The sequence below is a fragment of the Enhydra lutris genome, unplaced genomic scaffold (genome assembly GCF_002288905.1).
Source record: "Enhydra lutris kenyoni isolate GAN:26980312 unplaced genomic scaffold, ASM228890v2 scaffoldscaffold9, whole genome shotgun sequence".
Taxonomy (NCBI): Eukaryota; Metazoa; Chordata; class Mammalia; order Carnivora; family Mustelidae; genus Enhydra; species Enhydra lutris.
In genome coordinates, this window is record NW_019154093.1 from 65,934,409 (window position 1) to 65,951,493 (window position 17,085).

Consider the following 17,085-nt stretch of genomic DNA (forward strand, 5'->3'; position numbering starts at 1 on the left):
TTATGTTTCAACTCTTTGCAGAATTTCTCACCTCATGGTGTGTTTTTGTAGATGTTCATTCGATGGGCTTTGGTGGCTCATTCTTTGCTAGTTACTGGTAATTGCTTTCCTCTCCTAAAAATAAACTTTGCCTAGTGTCCTTATTCTTTTGTTCATGAGAAGTTCACATAAGGAAAAATGAGTACAGCATCAGTTCTCTTCTGGTTACATGTACTTTGTTGGGGAAAGATGTGGGCCACCTCAAGGATCTTCTGGTATTTTGACAATGGATTTGATAAAATGGGGTCCACAGCATGTATCTTCTTTTTTTTTTTTTAAGATTTTATTTATTTATTGACAGAGAGACAATGAGAGAGAGCATGAGAGGGGAGAAGGTCAGAGGGAGAAGCAGACTCTCCACTGAGTGGGGAGCCCAATGCAGGACATGATCCCAGGATTCTGGGATCATGACCTGAGCTGAAGGCAGTCGCTTAACCAACTGAGCCACCCAGGTGCCCCACAGCATTTATCTTATGATTGTTGGTTCTAAGGCACCAGGAGATGCACAAGGCCCTTTGAAGAGGCAGGACTGAGAGTAGGGTCAACATGGGTACTTTAAAATGAGAGGGCAGAGTTAAATGGTGGTCTGTATGTTACAGTCTTGGTATCTAGCCATCATGGGGGACGTTTACAGCCTCATGTTTCGATGTTTGTACACATAGACAGGCCTTAGGATTCCGGGGTCAGAAGTAACAGTTGTGGATCCAGATTCCCGTGCATACAGGGGTCAAAAGGAGAAAAGAAATATTTTGGGACCAAAGTTTATCTCCTTTCTGTGGTCCCTTGCTATGGAAGAGCTGTATGCGTAGTACAAATCTGAGCACTTTACATATCATATCAATTCATTAAATCTTCCCCACAGTCTCATGAGGCAATTACAGTGCTTATCCCTACGTTACAGGTAAGGAAGTAGAAGCACAGAGAATTCATGTAATATGACTCCGTGAAAGAGCCTGGATTTGAATCCAGGCAGCTTGGCTGTGGACTTGGGGTGCCTGACCATGGCACTTGATCACCTATGCTCTATCTAGCTAGGTGATCCATGTCCTGTGACCACGTCACACTTGTTCTCACATAAAACACACCCTTTCTCTCCGTTGTTTGTTTGTGCATCCGTCAGACATTTTTTGAGTATGGGCCACGTGCCAGGCAGTATTGAGTCCTGCGCACAGAGAAGAGGCAAACGTTCTGCTTGACTTATAGTCTAGGCAGGGAGACAGAATGAAATCACCCCGGAAGACTAACTTGGGTAAAAATTTGAGGGAGGAAGGCAGCACACTTTGAGAATGGAGGAAGGGGCCTGATCTCATCAGGTTGCCCTACCAGAGTGGCTTAGAGCTGTGGTCCCAAGGAAGGGAAGAGGTAGCCATCTAAACGCGACCATGTTGCAAGGAAGGCTTGAGTCGAGTCAGGGTCCTTTGCCGACCGTTCCCCAGTCCTCTTTAGAGCCCTGTTGTCAGCAGTTTTGAGTTCCTTAACGAAGTTGCAGACTGTCCCCATGTCCTGGTGTGTATGTAGGTTCCCCTGCAAAACTGCAAGCATTAAGTTAAGTACAGACACATTGATCCTTGGTGAGTTGCGTGTTCTCTTCCACCTCCTGCTTCCTGCCTTTTACCAGGTGTTGGGAGTGGTAGAGGGTACATTCCAAACAGACACAGGGGAACTGGGACAGTGAATGTCTGGGTCAGGCAGTGTGCTTGGACCCTTGAAATACTTCGTATAAGCTAATGCATGTCATCTGAGCTAGAACTCTTACTTGTAGAATCAGTATCTGTCTTACCTTTTCTTTTAGTACATCACTGAAGAATTGACTACATCTTTGATGCTCTCAAATAACTGGGCTCTGAAAGTTAATTTCACTAGCTCCCTTGGGCATTATCACTAAAATTGTAGGGACACATTTAGAAAGTCTCATTCACTTGATTATTATTTAAGCTAAATTAACTCTCCAGGGTGGCTGCACTTGTAGAACCTTACATGTTTAAAGCTAAACATATATTCCCAGAGCATCTATCTGATAGGAGGCATCGTACGGCTTATAAAGGTATAAAAACAATAAAAACATGTCTATTGCACTTAAGGAGCTTTATACTTGGGTTTAAAGGGAAATAATTATGACAGAGCTGTCAGGAGCCCATCAGGAAGTGGTTAGGAGGGCTGTGGGGAGCCAGACTGCCTGACTCCACCACACCCTAGCTGCGCGACCTTGAGCAACCCATTCTCAGCATTTCATGTATAAATGGAAATGGGTTAAAAATGGAACCGACTTCAGGGTGATTGTGAGAGGATTATTAAGCCAAATTATGTCAAGTGCTTAGAATAGCACCTGGCACATAGTATGCACCCTGTAACTTTTTATTATTACCGTCGTTATCATGGTCATTATCATTCTTATAGTTGAATCTAAGGAATCGGAGAAGGGTTTCTGAGCTTAAGAAAAAATGCATGGCAGAGGTGGTATTCAAGTTAAGTCTGATGAAATAGGAAGAATTTTAATAGCGTAGATGGTGTGGAGTATCCCAGAAGATACCTCAGATGAAGGTGTCAGGTATGCTTCTGGAATGGTGAGGCATCGGTTGGCACCTTGTCTTGGTGAAGGGTGGGCAGTCTGGCTGGGGTTTTTGGGCAGGATTGAGACTCTCAGAGACCTGTTCCAGAGTTGCTGGAGTAGGCAGGAGGGGAGGAAGAAAGAAACCGTGTTAGACCTAGAGTGTGGTGAGAAGGGTTTGAAATAAGGTGATGGTATAGTCATGACAGAAAGGTCAAATGCAGATTCACCGGAAAACTAAATGCAGTTAAAGATTTAGGGCCCTTAACGTGGTTGGGCCTCTCTCTCTCAGGTCATTAGAGGGACCTTAAGTGGTGGTTTTATAAAATCTGAAAAGATACTTGTATACTTTTCTTTCTGTCCCCAAATCTTCTGTTTCAGCCACTCAGGCTGTAGAGACTTTAGACAAAGAATCAGTCTGGATATTGACTGGATGAGGATGGATGCAATGAAAGAGAGAGGCCAGGGTCACAGGTGACTTTCGAGATTGAGTTTGGTGGACCGGGAGGAACTCCAGATGACAGACATGGGGATGGTGGGAGAAGCTAGTGAGGGAGCAGTGCTTTCAAACTAAGTGGGGGCTCTACACTGATTAGCTTCACCAGGGAAACATTCTCTTATTACTTCTGCCCATCCCTGTCCTCAGTTGCTGTCTTGCAAGTACGATAAGTTATATGGGGCTTGGGAGAGAGGCCTGTGCACGACTGTTAATTAGTGGAATAGAATCCAAAGCACATATTCTACAGAGGGACATCTTTGTAATGTCCCCATTTAGTACTCTGTGTATGCTAGAACTACCTATCGGAAAATTTTAAGGAAAATTTCTCTTTTGGTTTAAGTCTTTCATATTTAGTAAATTTTAGGGCTTCTAGACTGTTTTTAACATCTGTTTTCTGGTAACTTTTCTATTTTGAAGAAATTTAATTGACTCAGAAATGGTCAGACTGCTAATCTCACAACTATCATGTCAGTGTTCTGGTGGCAGTACCTGAAGGGGAAAGGCTGTTCTCAGCATTTGTTTCCTCTTTTATAAACAAGCAATGTAGTAAACCAATAACAGGAAATCAAATGCCAAAATTAAAGAATACTCTCTCAGATGACCAAATCAAATCCTCAAGAGTATTTCCGCTTTACAGGTCACAGAATGTAAATATAATTAAAATAGGGGCACAGGTTTATTCTTTAGCTGTATATGGGATGTGTGTCTGTGTTGCCTTTTATAGTAAGTCTTTTTTGGAGAAATAATAGCACCTAAAAACACAGCTAAAGACAGTTAGAACTGAGGTAAATGTCCCCAGAGAAAGACCATCAGCCAATTTGTGACTAAAAGTCTGGTTTAGCCCTTCTGTATTAAGCCATTTGTTGTTTGAAGAATCACTTTTTATGTATCAGAGGGATTAAATGATCTGAATGGAGAAATACCATTGTAAATTTCAAAATGCTTCTGAAATTTATGTATATTATTTCTGGACAGGCTTTAAAGATTTAATGACCATAGGATTTAATAAAAAGAAGTGATTTAGAAATATTTTTGGATTAATTTAAAGAGGATTTTATTTAACTTCACAGGTTGGCCTGCTATTCTTCTATAAAATTAGCCCAAACGTAATATTTTGAAGCATTGTTTCTCAATGTGTGGTGTGCACAAACTTTTAAATATTGTAAATTATGTATTTTAATATTCATTTATGTCTAGAAGCTACATGGCAGATGATACTGGTTTTCTGTTAACAGCAATGACATAAAACACTTCAGAATAAATTGATTTAAAAGAGTGTGTCTGTTTAAGGAGAAATAATAATACATGGTCCTATGTATGGTGTCAGAAGTTGGAAAAGTTGATGTAATGATTTGTTGAAGTGTAGGAAACATTGCCTTATTGGTAAATCATATAAATTATATCTTATAGTACTATAACTTAAGTGATATTGTTGTTGTTGTTTTTTAAGATTTTATTTATTTATTTGACAGGCAGAGATCACAAGTAGGCAGAGAGGCAGGCAGAGAGAGAGAGAGAGAGAGAGGGAGGAGGAAGCAGGCTCAATCCCAGGACCCTGGGATAATGACCTGAGCTGAAGGCAGAGGCTTTAACCCACTGAGCCACCCTGGCGCCCCATTAAGTGATATTGTTAAATAAAAACCTCACAGCCATTGGTTGGTTGGTTGGTTATTTATTTATTTATTTTTAAATACTGGCTCTTTAAGAATCTTTTAGTAAAGAAATTGAATTATTTGGATCCTTGGTATCAGGCATTAAAGTTAATTAAGCAAAAACTCAATCACTTTATTTTATTTATTTATATATATATATTTAACGACTTTATTTATTTGATGGAGAGAGAGAGACAGCGAGAGAGGGAACACTAGCAGGGAGAATGGGAGAGGCAGAGGGAGAAGCAGGCTCCCCACTGAGCAGGGAGCCTGATGGAGGGCTCCATCCCAGGACCCTGGGATCATCATGACCTGAGCCAAATCCGAGCCACCTAGGCACACCAACACAATCACTTTAACTGGTTAGCTTCTAGTAAGTTAAAAATAAGAACGTGTCTGTCCAGTGCTATTCTATTGAGAGGTTTCTAGGAATTCCTGGCAAGAGTGGTATACTTTGATAAAAGGCATGTCCTTACTCCTCCAGGGGTAACTTAGAGTGGTACATACATCAAGCACTATGCAGAAGGCTTTTGTTAGTTTTACCTATCAAAAGTTTGGGGAGATTGTTTCAGTTTGTGTTTATCTATGCTAATATCTAGTGAGGAGAGTAGACAATGTATTTTTTTCCCCTGGGAGGCAGAAAAGGAAAACTAAAAGATTTAGAAGATGCTTTGAAATTAATTTTATTCAGAAAATATTTTTTAGAGATATTAGAATATCTGAGAACCAATTTTTGATATTAAATGTGGTTTTATTTTTATTATATTTTTATTTTTTTTAAAAGATTTTTTCATTTATTCATTTCAGAGAGAGAGAAAGAGAGCACGCTTGTGCAAGCCAGAGAGCATGAGCAGGGGGAGGGGAGGAGGGAGAGAGAGAAGCAGGCTCTCTGCTGAGCAGGGGTTAGATACAGGCTCTATCCCAGGACCCTGTCCCAGGACCCTGAGATTATGATCTGAGCCTAAGGCTCACGTTAACCGATTTAAGCTCAGGCTTAACCAGCTAAGCCACCCAGAAGCCCCTGGTTTCATTTTTAAAAAGAGTAGACATTTACTATTTAACTGATTTAGTTACTCTACATTTGAAAAACTAATCTATGTCTGTACAAAAGATAAGACGTGGAGATAGTAGAAAATGTCAAGTAGAAAGTATTCCTTTCTTCCTCCAGTCCCTTTCCTTGCCCTGTTCCTCAGACGCAACTACTGTTACCAGTTTGAAGTCACCTAGTTTTAAGAAGTCAAGTGGTCGTGATCCCAGAGTCCCAGGATTGAGTCCCTTATCTGGCTCCCAGCTCTGCGGGGAGTCTGCTTCTGTCTCTGACCTTCTCCCCTCCCATGCTTTCTCTCATTCTTTCTCCCTCTCAAATAAATAAATAAAATCTTAAAAAAAAAAAAGTCAAGTGTAATGGTGTTTTAGGAATTTGGAAGAATAGGAAATTTTTTCCCCCCATTTGTGCTGCTATTGCGTTATGTTTATATTTTTTAGCAGATTACCGACTTTGGAGTCAGATCTTTGAATTCTAACTCTGTCAAAGAGCAGCAGTGTGAGTTTGGAAAGTTCCTTGCCTTTCTAGGCTTTAGATTCCTCAGCAGCAAGGCTTAATAAATGTTTTTATTATTCCCAGCTTTAGTCAGGCCTAGTTTGTCTCTCTGTCTCACTTTCTCTTTTAATAGGAGACATATCTCAGAAGATGTAGCATTAAGAATCTTTGACAAAAAAATATCCGTGACATGTTCTTTTTTAGAAGTAAATTTGGTACTTTAATGACCCTAGCATGCATACAGTAAGGCACTCATTTATTACGTTTCACCGATCATCAGGTTGTAAAAGGTCATTGTATTTACCTGCCCCTGGACCCTTCCGGGAATTTAGATGGCCTCTGCTGGGTTTCATTTTGCACTTATTAATAATTCAGCACTGGGATAAAAATAAAAACAGACTCTCATCTTACAGTGTGAGAACATGGGTCATGTGTGCTAAGTCATGCAGGTAAGATGAGTAGCTAAACCCTGTGGGGTATCCAGGTTAAAGAAGTATTTCATGTGGTCTTTTGCCTCTCTTGCAGAATGGCTGCCCTGAAATTAAAGGGAATTAATGTAATTGCTGCTGAGGAAGGAAATGTATTTTTGCTTTTCAAAGGTTGCTGTCTGAGCTTTAATTATGTCATGCAAACACAGAAGCATTTTCCAGCAGCTTTCCCTTTTAGCAGAGGTAGTCAGCTTTCCAGTAGTGCTGCATCTTTAGGCTTGAGAAATCACTGCATTATTACCATCTCTATTTATAGGGTATAACCTCCCATTAAGGCACAGCAAAATCCTGTTTTTATATTGTTTACTGAAAGTGGGCTTTAAAGCCAGGGTTGATTTAAGTGGATTTTTCTGATTATTGGAGATGCAACTAGAGCTGTGATTCTCTTGTAGAATGAGTGACTCACGCCTAGATCATTCTTTACAGTGGTTTCATTTTCTGGGCTGTTCTTGTTTCACATTCAGTTGGCTTTGGTTGGTGTGTCTCTATCAGACGGTCAGGCTTGCTTGTCAAGTAGTACAGAGCTTTCTTTTAAAGGCTTTAAGTCTATTTTATATATTTATTTTAGTTTTCTTTCTTTAGAAGACAGAATTAAGATGTTTTCTAGTCCTGAAAATATTAATAGTTAAAAATGCATGTAATATATTGCTAGCGGGCTAGCTTAAAACTCAAAGGAGATTTGCAAGTAAAGAGGAAGGCCCTGCTTTTTAAGAACTGAGACCCTGGCACTCTTGCTGAAATGCACAGGGTTTTGAAATAATGCCATTAATTCTAGGTAGAGAGGATCTTTGGGAATAAAATTTGATTCAAACTATAGAGGAAAAGGACCAATGTTCTCAGCTCAAAGTTAAGATATTAAATTATGCTTAGAATATAATTGGAGTCTGCCTATGGTCTGTATTGCTCTGCACAATTTGGCCACCACTTGGTTCTCCTTCCCACGTCCCAGCCACACTGAGGATCTCTCTGTCCGATCACCAAGCTCTTTCCCTCGGCAAGGATGATGCCCTCGTTATTCCCACTGCCTGGCAAGTGCTTCCTCCTTTTCCTTGCTTTTCCATGGCGTGTGCCCTGCAGATCTTACCCTACAAGTCTCTGAGGGAGCCTTCTCTATGCCTTCCCTCAAGCAACCCCTTTCTATTCTCTTTCCAGAACCCTGTTTATTTCCTTTTTAGCACCTATCTCAGAATGTGTTTGTTTTTGTTAACTATTGTCTTTGCCGCATAATGTAAATTCTATCAAGAGAGGTACCAGTACCATACAGTGCCTAGCACATATTATATAGTCAGTATGTTGATTAAGTTGTTTATTGGTTTGAAGAGCTCCTTTTTGTTTCTTTAAGATTAGTTTATCATGCTGGGCCAGAGGGATTTAAGTATCCTCGGTATCAACAGTCAAGCCAGTGTGTTTTCTAGTGCTCTTTTTTAAAAAAATTCTTTTTGAATATTTTTATTTATTTTGTTGAGAGAGAGAGAGAAGAAACCCAAGCAGACTCCACACTGAGCATGGAGCCCGATGTGGGGCTTGATCCCACAACCCCAAGACCACGGCCCCAGCTGAAACCAAGAGTCAGGGGCTTGACTGACTGAGCCACTCGGGCACCCCCGAGGGTCTCCTACCCACATTCATATGTGTTGTTGTGTTGTGATTTGATTTTACTGTACTTTATTTTATTGTACTGTGAGTGCACAGTGTAATAATGAAAGTAGAATTGTTCTGTTCCCAAAAGGGAAAACTCTGCCATTGTATCCATTCAGTGTGCCTTGTAAACACTCCTGGATGGCCTCTTTATGGGTCTGTGCGCCGTCCTGAAGCTCTTACCCGTTTCTAAGCCCAAGGTGGCAGCTCAGCTTCAAGCTGAAAAGGAAATTTTGGTGGCTTGGTTGCTGTCCTTTAAAGGTTAGCATTATCACCATGACTGACAGTTGTCAAAGTGGAAAAAGGGAAATGCAAATTTGGTGGGTAATTAAATTAGTTTTGTGTCATTCTTTGGTGGTGTTCTAAATGTTGCTATTTATCTGTCTTAGGTAATCTATTTAAAGAAGACACCAGAAGAAGCCTACAGAGCACTCCTATCTGGCTCAAACTCCCCCTACCTTCCATTCAGGTATAACTCTTGGGAGACTTGGGCTAATAGCGCTTGGTTAGACAGCAGCCACTGTCGAGTTGGAATACCATGTTTTTAACTGTCTTAAGACTGTGACCACGATGTTATACAGAATGAAATGAGTTGGTAGTTCTTATTATTTTATTTTTGCGGAGTTCTTTTCCCCCCCTCTCTAGTAGGAATAAAATAGCATTTTCCTTTTAGGAATTAATTTTCTCCTTGAATTCCTTTTGCATCTTGACCTTTCAGCACGGAGTGGCTGATTTATGAGCTAATAACCATGTGAAGACTTGATTTGTTAGATTTCAGTACTCTACATCATTGATTCATCCATTTATTCTTTCGCTTCAGAGCATGAGTGAGCCATGACTGAATGTGGGGTCTGGGGATAGAGAATAAGACCCTCAAAGTACCTTCCCAGGGGCATATGTTCAATGGGGACCCAAAATGACCTGTTTAGTCCATGAATCTAGCTTATATCTTGAGGAAGGCTGTTTCTTATTACAGTGTTAGAAAATACTATCTAAGTATCAGCTGAAAAAGGTCATTTAAAAATTTCAGGTAAACTTGAACTTGTTTAAAAAATGAAAGGGAACATACAGCCAAACTCCCACAATGGTCGTTTCTGTTAGAATTGTGAATATTGATAGATACATGTGAAATGATGTATTGTATATATATTTTGTAATATTGCTTATTTTTGTATTCAAATCTGCAAGCATTTGTAATTTTTTTTTTTTTTAAAGATTTTGTTTATTTGAGAGAGATTGTGAGCAAGATAGCACAAGTAGGAGGAGGGACAGAGAGAGAGAGAGAGAGAGAGAAAGAGAGAGAAGCGGACTCCCTGCTGAGCAGGGGGCCTGACATGGCGCTTGATCTTGGGTCCCTGAGACCATGATCTGAGCCAGAGGCAGACACTTAACCAATGTATGTATTTCTCATTGCTGCTAATCTCATAATTGCCAACAATAATGAAAGAAAGGAAGAGTGAAGATTGAGAGACCTCTTTGTCAGTCTTCCTTACTCTCCTGTGAACTCACAGAGGGCAGGTCCTGGTGCCTGACACTTGAAAGTGATTTTAGCAAATATTTGAATGAATAAATCAAGGCTAAATCCCTTCAGATCCAAGGGATTCTCATTTCTGTTTCTCAGCCCATAGGAGGGAGTGTTAATTAGGCGCAGGGTGGTGTTGAGGTTGGGAGGAGGAATGGAGGAGATACTGCCTAATGTGCTTAATTTGCTTGATCAATGTTTGATAGTCTCAGTGAAGTCAGAGAAAAGTATTGAGTGGAAAATATCTTCCAGTTCTAGGGTATGAACTAATTAGCTATTGAAGGGCACATAAAAAGTGACCGATATGTATTAGGAGCATTTTAACATGGAGACAAAGCTTGTTTTTTACTTCCACTTCTAATGGCTTCTATAATTTGAAAGCCTTTTGTAAAATACAATTCTAATTTTTAGAAAAGGGTAATTATTTTGGTCAGTTTGGACTTCTGTAACAAAGTAGAATAGACCAGTGGCTTATAAACAACAGAAATGTATTTCTTAGTTCTGGAGAGGGGATCAGGGTGGTCATGGGGGCAGACTTGTGTCCTCATGTGGTGAATGGAAGGCAAGAAAGGTCTCCGGGTACCTTTTTTTTTTTTTTTTTTTTTTTTAAGATTTTATTTATTTGAGAGAGAGAAAGAAAGAGTGGGGTGAGGGGCAGAGGGAGAGGGAGAAGCAGGCCTCCAGCTGAGCCCCGAGTTGAGAGTCCAACTCAGGGCTCTATCCCAGGATCTGGGGATCATGACCTGAGCCAAAGGCAGACACTCAGCTGACTGAGCCATCTAGGTGCAGCTCAGCTGAGCTTTTAAAGATAGATAAGGGTGTTGAGAATGGAGGGGGACAGATTAGGCACAGGTATGCACTATGGAAAACCCTGGAGTTGTGAGGTTTCTGAGTTGACTTCAGAAGTTCTCTGTGGGAGGAGCATAGTGTCTGTGGTGAGATAGGGGCCATGTCTGCCTGGGGATCACTGAGGCACTTTTCCCCGGGACAGTGAGGGCCTATTCAATTTGTTTGCTAAATCGGAAATATGTTTGCAATTTTTTGGTTGTTAGTTTGAAAAATAACACACACCTGGAAATTATAATGCTGTAATTTTTGGAAAATTGTAATGCCAGTCAGTAGGCCCACTGGACAATGTAACTATTTAAAAATTTTAAGTGGAAAATGTATATTAATTTTTATGCTGGTGATATTTTCCATTCAGAAGTCAAGGGAGATGAATTTCTGTTTCATGAGCTAGATGACCCTTGCTATCCTTAATTGTCAATTTAAGTGAAGATATTGGAAGAGGAGGAAAGAATAAATTCTTCTTTTAAGCATAATTATATGTTTAGCTTATATGTGCTAGGTAATTAATTTGTTTCCTGAGAACTAGAATTTTTGACTAATTAAGATCAGAATGGAAGAAAAAATAGGAAGAAAATTATTATTACCTAACATAGAATTAAGCAATAATTATTATAATTGTAGCTTATTCTTCCAAATTATTTTTATTTAAATATTTGAAAATATAAATATATTAACATGGCTCAGAAATTTAAAAAATTTACAGTGAAAACTCTCTCTCCCACCCTTGATCTTCCTCTCTAATTTTTTCTGGATAACTTTTGGTATTTGTTTCTTCCATATCCTTCCAGAATTTCTTTATGCACATATAAGCAAATAAAGATATATGTACATTTAAAAAATTCCAGTATAATTAGTGTACAATGTTATATTAGTTTCAGACATACAATATAGTGATTTAGCTATATATTATATAGAATATATATTATATATGTAATATATAGAATGATAATATATATAGAATAATATATAAAATAATAATATATATATAACTATATAATAGTAATATGTAGAACATTACTATACATTACTCAGTGCTCATCACCATAAGTGTACTCTTAATTCTTTTTATCTATTTCACCCATCCCCCTGCCTCCCCTCCCCTCTGGTGACCATTAGTTTGTTCTTTATAGTTAAGTCTGCTTTTTTGTCTCTCTCTCTCTCTTTGTTTGTTTTGTTTCTTAAAATTTACATATCAGTGAAAACATGTGATATTTGTCTTTCTCTGACTGACTTACTTCACTTAGCATGATACCCTCCATATCCATCCATGTAGTTATAAATGGCAAGATGTCATTCTTTTTTATGGCTAACATATATATTCTTATTTTTCATTTTTAACACAAAATGTAGCCCACTGCATACACTGTTCTATACCTTGATTTTTTTTTTCACTTAACTCGCCTTGGGTATCTTTCATATCAATACACGGAGAGCTTCCTTCTCCATTCTGTATTATTTCTGTGTAATATACAAGAACGCATGTAACCACTCTGACAAGGTAGACCTTTAGGTGGTTTTCTATCATTTCAGTTGTAGCTTTTCAATTCACGTGGTCTGAAATGTATTTTAGAAGAAAGAAACTGAGACACTACTATGGAGAAAACTATAGTGTGTGGTTAGATGTAAAGGGATTTTACTAATCTGTTTGCATAAAGGTACTCATTATATGAAAAAAGAATGCTTAATGAAAAGATGAGGCATTTGTTCCTGGTTTAGGCACCTGTTTCCTGCCAAAAGTTTGACTGTAACTTGAATGTAACTCTAAGTTTTATCTTTCTGATAACCTAAGAAATCGAGAGTTGTGTTTATATTAACCTATGTTTCTAAACCCGACTCTTCATAAACCATACATTTGAAGCAGAAAATACCACAAAGTGGTGTATTTATAATTTAGTAAAAAATGTAGTTGAAGGAATAGTACTGATTTTCTGGAATTTGACTAAAGAAGCTTACTTTTTTCCTAATGCTAAGGTAAGATGTGAGTTGATTTTAGTCTCCAGTCCAGACTAACTAAGGCTAATCTAATGTTAACAAGAATCATCTTACAGTTTTGGTCAGCCATCATTGCCTTGGCCTTTATTTGTAATCTGGATTCTGTGATCCATGAAGTTTTTTTATACCATTTGTTGTTATACTTCTATCTTCATCGTCTAGATTTCTTTTTAATATGCTGTTGCAGTAACACTTTTACTTAAAAAATAAGAAGGCTTAAAGGGACTTCATTTAAGTGTAGTCATTTTATTGTTGAAAATTTTTTAAGGGGTGCCTGGGTGGCTCAGTCATTGAGTGTCTTCCTTCAGCTCAGGCCATGATCCCAGGGTCTCGGGATCGAGCCCCGCATTGGGCTCCCTGCTCCACAGGGAGTCTTCTTCTCCCTCTCCCACTCCCCCCTGCTTGTGTTCCCTCTCTCTCTGTCAAATAAATAAAAAATCTTAAAAAAAAAAAAAAGGAAAAATTTTAAAAAATGAAGACCAGTTTGAGGGCTTCTCAAAGTGCGGTTTGCGTCTTTATATGCCTTCTTAGACCAAAATGCCTGTTTCCATTTGTTCTCTAGATTCTTAGTGTCTTTCTAGTAAAAGGGTTTTAAGTTTGAATGAGTTTGGATATGAGTTTGAATAAAGTTGTTCTTGGAGATTTATTCATTTAACAAAAATTTATCTAAACAGTCTCTTCTGTAAAGGCTTTCCTCATTTTTCTAGAGAGGGTTGGCAGGTCTTTCACCTGTAATTCCCTATTATATTTTGTGCATTGCATTTTGTGCAGGCTCCTTCACATTTGCCACATACATGATTAGAACAAATATCTTGGGGCACCTGGGTGGCTTAGTCAGTTAAGCAACTGCCTTTGGCTCAAGTCATGATCCCAGGGTCCTGGGATCGAGGCCCACATCAGGCTCCCTTCTCAGTGGGGAGCCTACTTCTCCTTCTTCCTCTGCTACTCTGACTGCTTGTGCTATCTCTCGCTCTGTCAAATAAATAAATAAAATCTTAAAAAAAAAATAAAGCAAATATCTTGGGGCACCGGGTGGTTCAGTCAGTTAAGCATCTGCCTTCTGCTCAGGTCATGATCCCAGAGTCATGGGTTCGAGTCCCACATTAGGCTCCCTGCTCAGTGGGAAGTTTGCTTCTCCCTCTGATCCTCCCCCTTCTCGTCTTTTCTCTCTCTCACTCTCTCTTTCTCTAAATAAATAAATAAGTAAAATTTTTACATTGAGATGTAATTGACATCAGCATTTTATAAGCTTAACGTGCACAGCATAATGACTTGACATACATATATTGTGAAATGATTATATGATAAATTTAGTTAATACTCATCACTTCATATAGTTATAAAAGATTTCTTTTTGATAAGAACTTTTAGGATCTATTCTCTTTGCAACTTTCAAATCTACCAGACAGCCGTGTTAACTGTAGTCATCATGTTGTAGATGACATCTTCAGTATTTATTTTATGACTGAAAGTTTGTACCTTTTGACCACCTCCACCCAGTTCCTCAATTTACTGCTTGTTCTTGACTGCATTAATTATAGCAGACTTTAGAGATAGTTGAATTTCTGACTTGGTGTGACACTCAAGGAGTGTTTGTTGTGATGTTGCTCTTTGCAAGTCAGTCTTAGTTTCATTAAGTTAATGGAATTAAGTTCCATTTAATTGCAAAGTAGTTGTGTCCAATAATGTACCTTTGCTTGTGTTGAGGATGACCAGTGTGTTTGTCTAGAGTGACTTTGGCTAGGGGCACCTGGGTGGCTCAGTTGATTAAGTGTCTGCCTTTGGCTCAGGTCATGATCTCAGGGTCCTGGGATGGAGCCCCGCATCAGGCTCCCTGCTCAGCGGGAAGTCTGGTCTCCCTGTCCATCTGCCTCTCCCTCTGCTCATGCTCTCTCTCACTCTCAAATAAATAGATAAAATCTTTATAAAAAAAAGAAAGAGTGACTTTACCCAAAAACTAGAGGACAAGAGTATTTTTCACCTACTTCAGTACCTTGAGTCCATCCATCTTTAGTGTTGGCTTGGCAATTGGCCTCAAGGGAACAAGAGGCTGTTCAGTTCTGGGGTCAGAGTCAGCAGAGCTTGAATTGGCAAGCCTAGCGTTAATCTTTTTAGGTACTTTTCCTTTCCCTGTGTTACCAAATTTATAGTCTATACTATTGACCAGTTGTTCCATGAACTCATCTTAATTGTGCTTGTCTAAGGCCTCATGAGACTACCAACTCTTAGTGGAATTCTCAGATTGTCTTCTTGGCAGTCAATGGCCATGGTTTTCAAATCCACCTTCTCATGTTGTTCATAAAACAGTGTTGGTGAAAATGCTCAGCTTCGTAAAACACGGAAAATTGCACAACTCTTCTTTTGATTTCTTTTGTGCTTTTAAATTCATTTTATGAAACTTACTTCTTTGTTTATGGGTCAAATGGGGCAACGTGGTAAGTTTTTTTGTTATTTGATGATGGCTCATAGATGTCCTGAAATCAACTTTTTTATGACATATAATATAAAATGGAGAATTTAACTGTACAGATAATAAATAGCATCCAGGCTCCCAGTTTTGATGACAAATATAGAAAGCAGGATTTGAGAAGGAATGAGTAGGTGTAGAGGTGAGGTTAAGGTAGGGTGCTGTGTTGACACCCACTGGAATCAAGCTGGTTGGACATTGAATGTTCTGTCTCCAGCTGTCTATTTAGTTTTTCTTTTTTGGTGTTGGTTTTTTGCAGGTCTCCTCCTGGATAGGTCCAGGAATGCATTTTTGTGTGACTGTTTTATTTTAGGTTAGAGAGGAGGCTAGAACTTAGAGGTAGTATTTCCCAAAGTTATGTTGGTTTTCATATTTGGTTTTTAAAAGTCTGAGAGGCTTTAAAAAACGCTGGTGCCTGGGTTCTATTCCCAGGAATGTTGACATAATTGCTCTAAGGTATTGGGTTTGGGTATTGGGATTTTCAAAAACTTCCACAAAATTCCGGTATGCTGGTAAGGTTGGAACTACTGCTCTATACGATCTACCATGGCAAAATAAAAATAAAAATAAAAATAAAAAGATTCAAAGAAAAAGTTTAGAACTCTTGGGGATTTAGAAAACACATTCTCATTTTAAAGATTTTAAATGGTTCTGAGTAATAAAGGAAACTGTTTAACTTCGTTTAACTCAGACTTTTCCAGAGTACTTCATCCTGAACCCCTTTCCACTCCCCCACCCCAATTTCTGTTAATATCCGGCAGCACCAGTGTTCTGAAACACTCTAGGACACATTTCCGGATCCACACCTGTGTGGAACAAAAAAAACGCTTGGGATTAGAATAATACGCTACCATTTAATGGAGCTGTTTTTGTACTATTTCCTGAGAATCTTGGAAATAGATGGCTTATCAAATAATGGCATTTTATCTACTATGAACAGGAACCTGCAGCTTTTCTCCTACAAGAGCAGGTGTGAGGCCAGAAAACCTTCCTTACCGGAGGGCCCACAAACCTCCCACCGGCAGTCCTTTAAAGACATTTGACATTGAAATGAATCAATACTGTTTGTATTAAGGGAGAGGTTTGTTGTGTTTTGGGGATGACCCCTAGTGATATCCCTGTTGCTGAGCTGTGTCTTAATGTGACTGAATCTTAGTGGGAAATCTCTGAAGCAATTACTCTGGACCATCTGGGCATGCCAGAACTTGTAGGTCTCTTAACAAAGGCTCAAAGGGGTCAACCACTTAGAACTTGGCATTAGGCTGTCTTCTTCTAAAGCAAAATAAACATGTGCTTGTAGATGTTAGATCTAATTATAAAATGTATGTCTTCACAGAAAATGTTGAACTAGATATTTGTTAGCTTAAATATGATATTGTGATTTTTGTTAAAGTTTATTTAGCAATTAACTTTGTATTTCAAAGGAACAGTTTTCCTTACCATGTTTTTCTTTGGAGTATCAACAATGTAGAAACAAAATTTATTTTATGCTTTCCAGTGTATCCTTATGATGGCTACCCTTCTGCTTCGCAGTTTGATCTTTGGAGTTATTTCTGCCCCCTTGGATCTTTAATAAACCTTTGCTTTTAATGCTTAGTGTGATGAGAAAGATCCACATTAGTTTTGATAGTGAGGATATATATGCTAGTTTCCTGAGTTTTGAAAATAGGTGGGAGTCGATGGCTTATCCATTCCAAACTGGTCAAGCTGTTCTCAACAGCTGGGATGTGTTGAGTAACTTGGACACTATGAAAAGCAGACTCAAAGTAGTAAATAAATGCCATTAGACAGGATCTGAGAACAGAAACAACTGTCAGGGTCTCTATGACTCACTAAATACACGTAAGGAAG

At 38.9% G+C, this 17,085-nt stretch overlaps 1 protein-coding gene across 4 annotated transcripts in view; it reads left to right on the forward strand.

The window, feature by feature from the left end:
• LOC111143004 (cell division cycle 14A) overlaps window positions 1–17,085 on the forward strand; it is a 173,462-nt gene that overhangs the window by 55,186 nt on the left and 101,191 nt on the right. For all 4 annotated transcript variants that reach the window (XM_022496395.1, XM_022496396.1, XM_022496392.1 and 1 more), the window contains exon 5: window positions 8,794–8,873. In XM_022496395.1, coding sequence (XP_022352103.1) covers window positions 8,794–8,873 — 80 coding nt within the window. The remainder of the gene's footprint in view (window positions 1–8,793; window positions 8,874–17,085) is intronic.